Raw genomic sequence first — 14997 nt, 5'->3', positions numbered from 1 at the left:
AAAAAAAATTATTCTCTTCTTCTTCTCTCTTTCCTTGACGTTCCTTGTTCGATTGAAAAATGAGTATTAACCATCAAATGAGTTGAAAATGGAAGTTGCAGAGAGAAGTTCGGTTAGGAATTATGTGAAAAACTTTGTCGAACTAACCGAACCTAATGGAAGTGATGAACATGAAGAACAGTTTGGCTATTTCGCAAAACAAATTTCCCAACCGAACCTTAGTTCGGTTAGTAGCAAAAAACATTTCCCAACCGAACCTAATAGTTCGGTTAGTTGCTAAAAACATTTCCCAACTGAACCTAGTTATTCGGTTATTTGCAAATAACATTTCCCAACTGAACCTTAGTTCGTTTATTTCGCAAAATATTTCTCAACCGGACCTAACAGTTCGGTTAGTTGTAAAAAACATTTCCCAACCGAACCTTGTAGTTCGGTTAGTTGCAAAAAACATTTCCCAACGGAACTGGTCAGTTCGGTTACGTCACAGAAAATGTTTCTTAACCGAACTTTAAGTTCGGTTTGATCGTAAAACGTTTTAAGTATTTTTGTAACCGATTATTTAATGGTCACACCGAATATATAGTTCGGTTTGATCGCAAGGAAAATTTTCAATTTTTTTTGTAACCGAACTTCTTACTGGTAACTAATCATTACTAATCATATTAATCACTAATCATTAAGTTCGCTTTTGGTTAATTGCAAAAGAATATTAAAATTTCTCCCCAAGAAAATTTTTTCATTTTTTTTTGTAATAGAACTTCTTAATGATAACTAATCATTACTAATCATACTAATCACTAATCATTACTAATCATATTAATCATTAACTAATAACTAAATAATCATTAAACTAACATATTTAATTAAGGAGGGTTAGTTTGGTATTAAAAAAAACATTTAGATAAGGGGTGACTTAGAATTACTTATAACGTCTTGCCTAAAATATAATCATGGTCCCCCACAAAAAAATCAGGGTCCCCAAAAAAATGGTTCACATTTAGTGTATGCTAAGAATATTTGTGAAGCCCATCAGGATTAGGATCATTTCTTTTTTGGAGTTCTTGGGTGTCGTGAATGGTAATCGCAATGGTAATGATTATGTTGTTCCGACCCTATATTTGGCAAACGGGGGCATATCTTGAACTTTAGATATGTGATGGATGACTTGTTGTTGCTGGAGAACCAAGTTCCTTATCTAGTGCTTTCCACATTGCTTACTGTTTCCGAAGGCTTAACAGCAGAGGTAAATACCTTCTTTTAACTATTACTGTTTACGATCTTTCTGTTTTTGTTATCGGTGATATTAATGTTGAAAATACCAAGAGATTGGGATTATCTATCGTATTTCTTTTCAAGAATAATGTTCATCCAGTTATGCATCGACAGGAAACAAAGAACTATCTAACCAGACTCATGCTTGCTCCAACCACGATCGAAGGCCATCACTTGTTAGACATGTATATAACAGGAACACTAGGGGGAAGAGAATGCCAGGAACCAATTATGGGAGAAGGTGTCGTGAAAGTTTCTGCGGCAGAGCTTACCAGAACATATAGAATAACATTTAAGCCTGTTGCGACCTACAAGGATATAAAGTTTAGCAGAAGATCTAAAACAGTGAAGCTACCTACCATTACCATCAACAAAGGCACAATATGTAGATTCAATAATCTGAAAGCTTATGAAGTACTGGTTGGAGATACTAGTAAGGAGTTGATCTCTTACATACACCTCCTGAATTTTTTTATTCTATCGGTTGATGATGTTAACTCGCTCCGTTCCCAACGGATCATAGCTAGTTCTTTTGCTAGCGACGAGGCTGTTATTTCGGTAATGAAGGAGCTCACGAGGGACACAATCAGAATGACAGATAATATAGACGACAAGTCTGCTGTTATAATAAAAGAGGTTATAAAATATTATGAAAACAAAACTAGGGTCTCCGATATCTATTGATAATTGAAACTCAAAACTTGATTCTCATTCACTCTGGTCCCACAAAAAACTGATTTGGATAACTATGGTGAGAGTATTAGGTAATGGAATTCCCTCAGTGACTCGGACCCTACAAGATTAGCACTAAATGGTTTTATGATACTCAATTTACGCCTCTAATCCACTTTAAGCCTTTAACGGCTTAACCCCAGTACCCCACTTCCTCCACCACTTAACATCAATTGACAACAATCCCAAAAAAGAAAAAAAACAACAACTGAACTTACAAACTAATTCCTACTATGTTCGTTTTCTTCGCTTTAATATAGCTTCGAGTATTTAGAACATCTCCAACGGGAGGATGTTAGGTTCCCTTTTTTACGGATTTTGCTACTTTTTCCCAAAAAACCATCTCCAACGGAAACTTGAAGAGCAGATGTGAAGATTACGTGGCCGACGGTTAGGCTTAAATCCTCTAGCCCATCCTCTGGTTTCATAGGTTTTCCTAGAGGATTTAATCGTTCCATGTCATCAATAATATAAATTCAAATTTGTTTTAAACAGATGTGTTTATGAAATTTTTTCTGTTCTCCAAACAAGCCAAATTCGAGTTTGCAATTCTCTGTAAGTAAATCTCGTATATGGGTTTACACAACGAGAGCACCACATGGAGAAGATGAGTAGAAGAAGAACAAGGGTTTCTATTCCATATCAATCAAAATCAGTATCTGAAATTGTGTTATAATCTAGGATAGTATAAGCCAATTCAAGATACCCGATGTTCATGCAATGTAAGTTTCTCGATTTCCCTAATATTTGCAATATTTTGTTACTAGATTGTTTTGTTGAATTGGTGAATGATGACTTTCAATTTTTTACCCAATTGTGTGCGATTCTTCCCAAATCAACGATACATTAAGAAAAGGTTTAATTTGGATGGGATTCTTTTATGCTGTATTCTTAATGTTGTAAGGAATTTATCTGTTGTGGTTGCTGATCCATTGTGATTAAGTTTGGAACGGATTCACTAAGTCTTACTTCTAATTGTTTGATAAAATGCTTGATAAACCTTTATACAAACTTGTGGTAGAATGTTTCAATTCATTAATTGACCATGTTAGTAGGTGTTTTACTTGGAAAAATTCCTGGTCCATGCCAATGTAAATCTCAGATTCATAAAACATGACCAATAAAATTATGTTAGTTTGTTAGATAGAAGGGAGTTAATTTTTAAGAGTTTGAGATACTATATATGCATAAACATTAATCCATGTTAACTAAATCTTTCAAATCCAATATCTTTTGGTCTTGTTTTGCAGTTCTATTTTCAAACCATGTATTCAGATTCTGATGGGTCATCATCCAAAGATGAAGAATCATCATCATCCAGCGATGAAGAGTCGTCTACCTACCAAAGATTATTGAAAGCACGACGTGAGGATGATATGTTATCATCAGCTAGAGTAACAAAGAGACTGACTGACACATTCACAAGTTATGTGCCAGCTATTGTAGCAATGTCGATGTTGAAGAGACCACATGGGGGATCTGTTCCAGGAAGACGACAAATTCCTCGTGACACAATGCCTCGTCATGAGGTAATTGTTAGAGACTATTTTAGTGGGGGCAACTCAAAATACCCATCAGAGCATTTTTGTCGTCGCTTTAGGATGCATACTCATCTCTTTAACCGCATCTTATGTGGCATTGCAAGGTATGATGATTTCTTTACACCTAAACCAGATGCAACTAATAAGTTTGTTAGCCCTTTACAAAAGATGGGAGCAGCAGTAAGAATGCTTGCATATGGTTGTTGTGCTGATTTTCTTGACGAATATTTTCAAATGGGTGAAAGTACCATCATATTAAGCCTAAAAAAATTCTGTGAGGCTGTTATCGGTGTTTTTGAAGAACAATATTTGAGGAAAACTAATGAAGATGATATTGCACGGTTACTCGAAGAAGGGGAAGAGCGGGGATTTCCGGGTATGTTAGGCAGCCTTGACTGTATGCATTGGCTTTGGAAAAATTTCCCGACGGCATGGCATGGAACACACACTAATGGTTTCAAACGAGTCCCCACTCTTATCTTAGAGGCAGTCGCATCGAAAAATTTGTGGATTTGGCATGCATTTTTTGGAATGGCGGGTACAAATAATGATATTACAGTATTAGATCGGTCTCCATTATTTGACGATCTTGTAAATGAAGTTGCTCCACCATGTCAATACACGGTAAATGGCAATATTTATGATATGGGATATTACTTGTCAGATGGAATTTATCCTCCTTATGCTACACTAATGCAAACTATTTCTGATGGAACCACTCGTAAGGAAAGATTCTTTGCTAAACGTCAAGAAGCCGTGCGAAAAGATGTCGAAAGAGCGTTTGGAGTGTTGCAATCAAGGTGGCACATTATCAAAGGACCAGCGCGTATGTGGCGAGTTAAAGACCTTGGAAACATCATGAAGACTTGCATAATTTTACACAATATGATCATTGAGAATGAGCAGGAACAAGGAATTGACCCAGAACGTTATGAGCCGTACCAAAAGGTTGACAATGTTACGGTGGAGCATGACTCTTCACTACTTGTCGCCAAAATGATTAGTCGTTTAAGACAAATTCGAGATAAGGAGGTTCACAATCAATAAAACTTGATCTCATTGATCATATGTGGGACTTTTGTGGGGGCGAAGAAGTTTAGTTTACAGTAATTTAACCAGGCTTGTTGTTTCTGTTTTTTTTTTTTTTGCTTTCTTTGATTAAGGGCAGTAGTAAATTTCATTAATAAAAGAATTGCATTTTGCTTTTGTTTTTGTTTTTCTCGTATGCCTAAATTCTTTGTTTGACCTGTGCGTTTATTTAGAAATTGCAGTACTTGTAGAAAAGACGTAGAAATTGCAGCAAATTATCTGGAATCTCTTTGGTGACCTGTGCAAATATCCTGGAGTCTATAATTATCTATTTTATTTCCCTGTTCATATAAACCTTGATGTGTGTCAGCAGGTATCATGTTTTATTTCCCTCTTCCCAGCACTTGCATTTTTGAGTAAGAAAAAATTCTTTAGAGGAACATGTCAGAAGCAAATAATTATAAATTAGTCCATTACCAGAAGGAAACTATTATGCCAAATTACAACCACAAAGTTTAGCTACTACATTAAAAGACAACAACAACATCTCAAATACTATGCTGAGTGACAACCCAAAAGAAAACAACAACATTTCAGCTGTAATGTTGAATGACAACCTAATAAAAACCAACAATTAACATTAGTAGAACGAGAAACAACTCAAAGACTATCGTCGCTGCTCTCAGAATCATTCCCCAAAGTCCCATCTTCTTTCCACTTCTTCAGTATACGAGCCTGGATTATTTGTAAGCTTTTCATAACTGGTTGCAAAAAAAAAAGGTCCTTATTCAGGATGCGTTCTTCTTCAATGCGTTCTGCTATCATCTCTTCTTCTTTCGAGCTTCTCCTTTAGCTCGTAAGCCTTTTTTTCAGAGCCAAATCCTCTTTCATAAGTTCAAATTCTTTTCTCTCTTTCTCAATCTTCAGCTCCAACTCTTTTTGGCTAAACACATTTTGTTTCTCTATGGTGGACTGATAGCTGGTCAAAAATCCAATCACTCCCTTCTGTTCATGGGCTTTCTTAGCATTCTCCTTACTCAACTTTCTTCCTTCATCTGGGCGAGGAACACCCTCACTTTTGTTGTCCTCACTTCCTTCAGTTGATGTAATTGGTTGCTTTAGAGTGTCGAGATTGATGACATCTACTGGTTTATCTTTATTTGAGGAGCCAGGCTTTGTAAGCTGCTGAGAACACCATTTCGGATTTTTTCTCATAACCTCCCAACAATGCTCAAACCTGAATGTGGTTCCCTCCAACGTTTTGTACATTTTTAAAGCTTGACTTTTCTGTAAAGATTGGAAATGAGTTAGATGAAACACTAACAAAAAACTCCATCATTCATTCTACTCCATGTCGTATACAAATACATTCTACTCCCTGCCGTATACTAATACCAAAAGAAAAGAGAAATCTATATGTTTAACATAAACAACATTCACATTTTAACATGTGGCTACACATATAAAATGTCACTATAAACATCATGACCAGTAATGAGCAATAATTGTGACAACAGTATTAAAAAAGGTTTAAGGAATCAAACCATAAGTTCGATTGAAGTTCCGCTTTTCGGATTTCTGTTGAGTGACTCATAATGTCCATGAAACTTGTTAACTACAGCTTGTATGATACCCCATCGGCACGATAGAGCATTAGGATTGCGGTCCTCATCATAAGTTCCCATATTTTCTCTCCAAACTTTCAAGATCTGATTCCACATTGTGCCACCTGACTGGTCCCTTCTTATTATTGCATCAACACTAATGTACAGATATGCCTTCACTAGTGCAGTGTCTTCTTCAGTTGTCCAAATCCGCCGAGGAGGATTGGCTGATTGAGTTGTTGAAGGATTACTTTTTCGTTTCTTTTTGGACTGATTGCCAACGTCCGGTGCTTGTGAAGGGGAAACAGGAGTCTGTGTTTGCGGAGGAGGAAAGCTTTGTGGTTGTGTCGAAGAAACAACAGCACTCATCATACTTTGGAACCCATAGCCAGGTCCTAAATTACCATGAATATTGTGAGGGAAATGGGACGAAACTGAAATTGGGTTGGATTGATGAATTGATTTTGGTGGGACATATAGGGACTAGGAGCAAACGAAGTAGCAGTAGCACTATAGTCCTCAGCCGCGGCATTTTCAGATTCAAACCTGTTCTGTTCACTTGCAGGATCCATGTCTTACAATCTTTCAACAATATATCTATAACATACCAAAAGTAAAACTCATCAGAACTCCATACAAACAAAATCACAAGTATATGGTGTGTACTTAAATCAAAACAATCTGATTGATATAGAAAGAACAACGACACAAGGAGACTACATCTGGTAACAAATATACTACAACAACACCAATTAAAAAGAAGAAGAAACTTACCAAAACCTAAACTTGCAGTTCGTGGTGAATGGAGAAGAAGAAAAGAACCACCCTGATTTATAAAGAAGATCACAATCTGGCGGGACTGAATTTTATTTTACTCGCGAAAGAAAATAAAAACTACCCATCCTATCAATGTAAGACAACTGTAACACCACTTCCTCATAAACTTTCGCGGTTGGAGGTGGTTTTCTTGAACTTCCTATATATAAGCAAAGTTCGAATACAGATCTGCAAAGGATGTTTATTTTTTCCATCCGTATATATAGGACAAGGATGTGGCGTTGGAGATGCTCTTAGTAAGCACTTCTTGACAAGAAATCTTCAATCAAAACCAATTATGCAGAGAAGGAATCACAATTTTAACGTAAGTTTTGATCAATTAAAATCTTACATTACATGGTTTTGGATTTTTTCCTCAATTTTTATTTTCAATTATTCGTACCAAATGATTGAATGAAACTCTTTGAATGTACACATTTTCCGTTTCACTGTTTTTGGGTTTATAAATTTGATTCTCAATTGAGATTTTTGGATTATTTCTTGATGCAGTCTCACTGTTTGTGGAAATGCCAGCAGAAATGAGTCAAGTGTGTATAAAGAGTTGTAGTTCACTGCCACAGGGGTGTTTTCTCTTCTGTTATTATCAATGACCAAATAAAGGTAATTTAATGTGGTGCCTTATTTTTTATAACTGCGGGTGGTGTTGATTCTCATTTCATACCTGATTCTAAAGATTCTCGAATTCGTATTCAAGAAATCAAAAGAAAAGTTAGTTGTTTAACTAGCCAATTATGCATACATATGTGTTTTTCCTTATTTTTGTATTGCTTTGCAAGGTGGACGAAGTTATGGATGTTTCGACTTTCAACCAGTGATGAATTGGATGTACCCACCTTCGGAGATAAACCGGTGATGGAAATTGCAAAGCAGCATGGAGGTTATTTTCTACAGGTCCATTTTTAAAATTTGTAATTACTATCTTTTAAATGAATCTCTACTCTTATGGAAGAGAGCGAGGGTAGAAGACTACAATCTGTTATGTTTCATGGAAGAGGATGAGGGTTTATTCTTGCAACCTCACCTGGTACTGTTTCCCATTCAGGTGTCCCTTTTCAGCTTTTGGGTGTTGGTAAGTTCCCCAATGCACAATTTCTTTGAGTTATTTTTCCCTTTTCCTCCATACGTTTATAAGTTCCATGTATGGTGCAGAAATCTCTTCCTATCAGTAAAGCATTTAGTCTGAACTTGAGTTTTCAAGGCAGCTGTTAGCATATATAGATACTGACAGAGCAAGCTGAAGTCTCTACATGATATGATCACGTGAATTACTGGTAGACCACCTAACTTAATTTTTGATTATTAATTACAGGGACACTTTATCTAAAAGACTAATGACAGTGACCATAACGTCGGATGTAGCCTGTTTGACCTACCATAATGGGGATGAAGCATCTAGAGTCACGATAGCTTCTTCTCTTATCTCAAATGTGACTACCCATATATTTTACACAAATGTCTATTTTCTTATGTATACGTTAAATTTAACATGTCGTAAACTAGCTTTGTCTCATAAGTACGTCTTGCGTATAAAGTGGAGTATCTTAGTCGTGACCTTATGAAAAATAGGTCAGTTTCACAGATCAAGTACTGCCACCTATTTGAGAACCAGAGCTGTACCGAATGAAAGCACAATATGTTTCTGTCGTTTTGGTTCCCTTCGTTACTCTAAATGTATATTTTCGTTTTAAATTTTCTTTTCAAATGATATGGTGGTATGATTTCTACTCTATGATGTTGCAGGGTGAATATCAAAGTTTTCGTTGGGTGTGGCACATCAACTGAACTGTTGGGGTGGTCTCAGTCGCATAATCCATCACTAGGAAATTTGTTGGTTGTCATTGTAGGAATTACTCTGGGAATGTTCTTGGAAATCTTTAATTTCCCTCCTTACAAAGGATTTTCATGAAAGATAATGCCCAGTTTTAGAGTTCAAACTTCATGAATAGGGTAAAGAACAAAAGCTCAAGTGATGCACACAGGTAAAGAAAACATTCAGTCAAACGGTTAATGTTTTTTTTTTCTTTTGGTGAGAACCTCTAATTAAAATATTACTTTTAAACAATGCAGGGAGAAACTGAAAATGCTAGAAATGCTATTGGAGCCAAAACAAACATGAGCAAGAGATCAAGCTTTGGTAATACTTCTGTTGATGACGCGGTCTGCACTACAGGTGAAACAGGGTGCAACAGCGATGAAATTCACAGCCTATGAAACAGGGTGCAACTCAATTAACATGACTTGAGTTGATAAATTCACACATCTCCAGACTTACAACAGCAATTTGCGCACCTTATATGATCAAGCAAACTTAACAGGCAACTTAGCATTGGCTCACAGCTCAGACAATGGACAAATGTTCACCCAAACCAAAAGACTATACTCCCGGTGCGTAGCACGGGTTACTATCTAGTTTCTGCATGGATTATTAGGCGTTGGCGTTGGCGTTGGATATTAGCGCTTTTGGCAAGTATGCTCTATGTAATCAATTTCATTGAGGCCGTCTACTCGATTAAGTATTCTCAGAATAAGTAGGAGAAGAAAGTTGCGCGTCTTTTTGTGTTTAATATCCGTATTAAACAATCAGATACTTTGTTGGAGAGCTGCAAGTTTGGTTTGGTGGATTCCGTCTTTCCGAATTTGATCTGTTTGTGAGATATAATCCGGTTGTTTGCAGCCTTTACTCAAGCCTTGATGACTTTCATGGGTTTTCTCATCAAGAAGAGCTTGGGCCTTATGGCTTGGCCGGTGTATGTCTAGCAGGGGAATTTATTAAGAATGAATTTATTAAGAATAGTGTTTTTTTTTTGTTTTTTTTTTGTTTTTGGTAGTAGTGTGTATATGAGTATGTAATTGGTCTGTCTATAGTGCGGATACGCTTACTTGTACCTAATTTTTATTAAAATTAATGGGGTCGCTTTTTTTATTATCATTAATACTTCTATAAGTGGTTTTCACCATTTCCATGGTCGTACACGAGAATATTCATTCATAAAATAATAGGGAAGATGATTTTTAAATTCCCTAATTACTTAAGACCGCTAATATTTCAGTCTTCTGTAATAAATTTATAACTCTATCTAGTTGGAGAAATGAACAATTACAACAATTGATTTATCATCTCAACAGAAGAGAAGATATAATCACTGAACTGTATAAGCACCACTCCTCTGGTTAAAAAGGGCTGGTACTTCTTCTTTATTTATAAAAAAAAAAAAAAATTACCTAAGACTCAGAGCAAGTATTATGGGACAAAATTATTACTCAAAGTGAAAGAGTTTGATCAATAACGATCAAATTAGGTGCTTTTATAGGTGGTGGAGAGGTCCATTTTTAATTTTTTACCAAACCCCATTCATATACTCAATGAAGTGAAGGAACGGCTGATAGTGGAGACTAAGAGGCTGAACATCTACTTCCCAAAGAAAAGGATTGAAATTGTGCCGCTCAAGATGAACAAGCGATTGATCAACCAAAAAAAAAACCGAGTGGGTGATCATTAGCCCCTTGGTTAATTTTTCCCCATAAGCGGAAATATGATTCGCCGCTTGTATAAAATTTAATTTTTTCCCATAAGCGGCAATATGATTCGCCGCATGTAAAAAAAATTTGAAAAAACGTTTAGCCATTGCTAACATGTATAAACGGTTCTAAAGGATACCGCCAAAAAGTAGTCCACGAGGAAAAGGGACATAATTCACTTCCTCAAGAGATATCTGAGGGCGGCTACCTAAGAGAAGCATTTAAAGGCTTCAACCTTAATGAATGTTGAAGCAACATTCATATACATAGCTTGTTTCTCCACTGCATATTTCAAAAGAGAACATAGTCATGCAAGATAGTTCGTGAACTTCTGCTATCTGGAACTGGATAGGTATGCAGACCGGGTTTGCAAACCTCCAATATTCCCAAGCTCATATGTAAACGGTATGAAAACTGGGTTTGCAAACCTCTATAGTTTGTGGAATTCAGATTGACTAGGTATGCATACTAGGAATGCGTACCTTGCTTTAAGCAGTTCTGAAATTCTCTCATTCATAAATTTGAAATATTCCTAATCGCCATAGGAAATCTGCACTATTTTCTTCGGAAATTTCCAAATGATCAACTTGAACAAAAATAGTTTATGAACAATAAATTGTTCTAACTAATATTGCTAAGGATCTATGAACATCAATTGCTTGAATCATATTTCGAGAGTTTAACAAAGACAAGCTTGAACTCAAAATTTCTTCTTTGCAATATCAAATCTACTAAAATCATATGAAAACGTCTCATAAGATTGAGTTGTAGATATGATGAGTTATGATAAGCCAATCTTCATATACCTCTTTGTTGATGAAGTTCTCGTAAATGTCGTTGTTTGTTCTTTAGTATTCAATCTTCAATGGTTCTTCAGTAATATTTGATACTCAACTATTGATGTGGTCGTCTGCACGTCAAGATTAATTTACTTTCTCACTATCTAAAATTCATCATGAAGTACTGGGTAAGAAAGGAGCGTTCCCACATAGAGGTCTAGGTTGTTAATTGTTTTCGATATATTATACGAAACCACGGGGATTTTTCAGAAATTTTGAAAAGAATGAAAACTAAATCAAAATCAAAGTAAATTGTTGGAAGTAATCAATAAGATGAAGATATTGGTCAAAGATTCGTTTTCATTCCCAAACATGAATTTGAAACAATAACTAGAATTGATACTTAATCTTAACTTTATCAAAAGCCCTAGGATACCTTGGTTGCAAGAATATTCCGTTAATTTTCTGATTTCATCACACATACATAAAACAACAAGAGAATGAATTTTATCTATAAAACAACCTAACGTAGAAAGCGCATTAATTAATTTAATTCCCTAGATGCATTAAGTTCTAAGATATCATGCCAATCAAAGTAATCAAACGTGTAAAAGCACTAATATGATTTAACGAAGTTTATGATCATGTTGTGTTTCCACAACAAATAACACATAAAATCAAGATAATGGAGAAATTTGATTCAAAGAATCAGCCGGAAGAGAGGAGATTACGAAATTAAGCAGAAAACTAAAACTATTTCATTACTTTCCTCCCAGCCGCCATCCTCTTTCTTACACATTTAAAGACTAACCATTCAGGGGAGAAAAACAAGGACTAAATGATTGTTGACATCTGTCAACATACTAATGGCTAATCAGGGAACCACTTGAAAATGCGGGGGTCTAACAACCACACCCAACAATTCGTTTGACCATCTGAGAGGACTTACTCCAATACACTTTCTAGAGAATCAACTAGACAGTCAAACTCAATCTAGATAAAAGTATATCAAAGAGTTTAATATCTATAACTCTTAATTCAATCTGCAATGAGCAAATAGAAATCTGCGAGCCTGATTGAATATAAGAGGAGTAAACTTGAACGGTACCAAAAACCAATGTTCAAGTGTCAATCAATGTAAATCAACAACCAAAGGTTGGATATTCTAATTGATTAATCTTAACGCACAACCTGTGATATTTCAATTATATAAAAAACTATAATGCGGAAAAGAAATAACACAGACACCAGAATTTCGTTAACGATGAAACCGCAAATGCAGAAAAACCTTGGGACCTAGTCCAGATTGAACCACATTGTATTAAGTCGCTACAGACACTAGTCTACTACCAATGAACTTCGGATTGGACTGTGGTTGAACCCTAATCAATCTCACACTGATTCAAGGTAAAGTTTCGCTCCTTACGTCTATGATCCCAGCAGGATACTATGCACTTGATTCTCTTAGTTCATCTCACCCACAACCAAGAGTTGCTACGACCCAAAGTCGAAGACTTGATAAACAAATCTATCTCACACAGAAAAGTGTATAGGATTGAATAAATCTGTCTCCCACAGAAATACTCAAGATTTTTTATTGCGTCTTTTGATAAATCAAGGTGAACAGGAACCAATTGATAAACCAGACTTATATTCCTGAAGAACAGGTTAGTATCATCAATCACCTCACAATAATCTAAATCGTATAATGGCGAAACTAGATATTGTGGAATCACAAACGATGAGACGAAGATGTTTGTGATCACGTTTTATCTTTCCTATCGGAGAAATTAATCTTGAGAAAATCTCATAGAAGATAGTACTCAAACGATAGAATCGGGCAAGATCAGAACACGCAACTATAATAGAAATAGTTGGGTCTGGCTTCACAATCCCAATGAAGTCTTTTAAGTCGTTAACCTACAAGGTTTAGGAAAACCTAAGGTTAAAGGAGAATCGACTCTAGCTTATGCAACTAGTAACACACAAGAGGTGTGGGGATTAGTTTTCCCAGTTGCTAGAGTTCTTCTTTATATAGTTTTCAAATCAGGGTTTGCACTCTAAGTTATCTTGGTAACAAAGCATTCAATATTCACCGTTAGATGAAAAACCTGATTCAACCAAGCTAATATCTTTCAACCGTTATATCAAACTTAGCTTGTTACACACAAATGAAATGTACCCTCATTTAGGTTTATGTAACCGTACCCAAACGTGTACACCCATGTTGGCTCAACAATGGTCAACGGAAGTTAGCCATATGATAACTCTCATATCAACCATATTCATCTTATCCATAACTAGTTCAAATGACTCAAATGAAACTAGTTAAAGAGTCGTCCAATTGCTATATTCTCATAGAAGTATACAAGAACACAATCGAAACAAAATCGGCTTGATTCACTCGAATCAATTCATGAACATTATAGCCACGGTTTGTAAAGATTGCATTTCTTATTATATAAATGTTTAAGTTCATGTACACAACCAATTTTACAAAGTAACCCACTTAAGTACGCAAACGGGTACGCATACTTGAGTAGCCGGACTTGATTTTGGTTACTCCGGCACGCGTATGGGTTCGCACACTTCAACACATTCCAAACTCCAGCAGATTTTCACGGACGTGAACTTTCCATTGTTATGTGTACCCGGGTACGCATACTTTCCCAGACATCAGTAACCACCAGTACGCGTACGGGTACGCATACTTCAGGTTCCCAGTTTTGGACTTGTACACTAATGTGATTAACACATTATGCTTATATCCAAACATGGTTATATGATTATAAACTCTTTATTTCAATCATTGAAACTTTCTTAGAGGACGTTATATAGTTGTTTTTCACAAACTAATTTTCGTCAAAGAGATTTTCAAGTTATTGAAATTATCATAATGAAACATTCCAAGACAACACCAAATGATTGTATCACACGAACCATGTAAGATGTAACTCGGAAATTTTCATATAATCTTATTCAGACTTTCGTCACGAATGTAAGATCAATTTGGCTGAAACGAAAGCTTGCCAACACATATTCCGAGAAATATATAAGCGAGATAAACTCAGCTCGAAATCTCAAATGTGTATAGTAAAAAACTATATCATAACACAACTTATGTCTCAATATAGGAGATAGAGTATAAATAGACTTTCCAAGTGATAGATAAGTTTCAGTCTCCACATACCTTTTGTCGATGAAGTTCCATAAGATCCCCTTAGTAGTTCTTCGTCTTCAAGAGATGAACGCCCTCACCTACACAATTTATGTCCTAGTTCCGAGACGTCTAAATATGATAGAAATCAAGACTCGTAGTTTTGATCACTAACATTGACAAACATGCTTGAGATAGCAAAAAATGCGAGTTCGACCGACCAATGCTCTAACACCACGGACTCGGCATTATTAATACACATTAGTAAATTATTAATTAACAATACCTAACAGATTAACCTAGAAGAGGAGTTAGACATATGATAATACCCCTCACATGGGACAATCCTTGTCCTCAAGGATTAAAAGATGAAAAATGAGCTGATATGTTTGCTGAGTCCTCCCATGTAGCTTCCTTTGCTGATGAGTTAGACCAATGAATGAGGAGTTGTGGAACTGAATGGTTATTTAAAACTCCAATGGGAGTGACAATGACTTTCCCTTCATGATCTACCACTGGAAGTGTAG

At 35.9% G+C, this 14997-nt stretch overlaps 3 protein-coding genes and 1 long non-coding RNA gene across 5 annotated transcripts; 3 read left to right on the top strand and 1 right to left on the bottom strand.

The window, feature by feature from the left end:
* The first annotated feature begins 1156 nt into the window (after positions 1–1156).
* LOC113279730 (UPF0481 protein At3g47200-like) lies at positions 1157–1956 on the top strand. Its single transcript, XM_026528399.1, has 2 exons — positions 1157–1243; positions 1387–1956. The coding sequence occupies exons 1-2, from the start codon at positions 1157–1159 to the stop codon at positions 1954–1956; spliced, it is 657 nt and encodes a 218-aa protein (XP_026384184.1).
* Positions 1957–3269: 1313 nt separating this feature from the next.
* Positions 3270–4592, top strand: LOC113279728 (protein ALP1-like). The gene has a single exon (XM_026528398.1). It carries the CDS (start codon positions 3270–3272, stop codon positions 4590–4592), a length of 1323 nt encoding a protein of 440 aa, XP_026384183.1.
* Positions 4593–5423: 831 nt separating this feature from the next.
* On the bottom strand, positions 5424–6295 carry LOC113279727 (glutathione S-transferase T2-like). Its single transcript, XM_026528397.1, has 2 exons — positions 6119–6295; positions 5424–5861 (listed from the first exon to the last, which is right to left on the bottom strand). Exons 1-2 carry the CDS (start codon positions 6293–6295, stop codon positions 5424–5426), a joined length of 615 nt encoding a protein of 204 aa, XP_026384182.1.
* An 820-nt stretch (positions 6296–7115) lies between these two features.
* On the top strand, positions 7116–9833 carry LOC113277898. 2 transcript variants are annotated; one of them, XR_003325200.1, is made up of 6 exons: positions 7116–7319; positions 7505–7615; positions 7792–8084; positions 8165–8286; positions 8756–8994; positions 9083–9833. It is a non-coding gene; the product is annotated as an uncharacterized LOC113277898 (long non-coding RNA). The 2 variants fall into 2 exon arrangements; XR_003325201.1 differs by lacking the exon at positions 8165–8286.
* The last annotated feature ends 5164 nt before the right edge of the window (positions 9834–14997 follow it).

Source organism: Papaver somniferum, chromosome 5, assembly GCF_003573695.1.
Source record: "Papaver somniferum cultivar HN1 chromosome 5, ASM357369v1, whole genome shotgun sequence".
NCBI classification, from domain to species: domain Eukaryota; kingdom Viridiplantae; phylum Streptophyta; class Magnoliopsida; order Ranunculales; family Papaveraceae; genus Papaver; species Papaver somniferum.
Note: the sequence above shows the minus strand (reverse complement) of the source record. Positions and strands in the feature narration are given on the sequence as shown.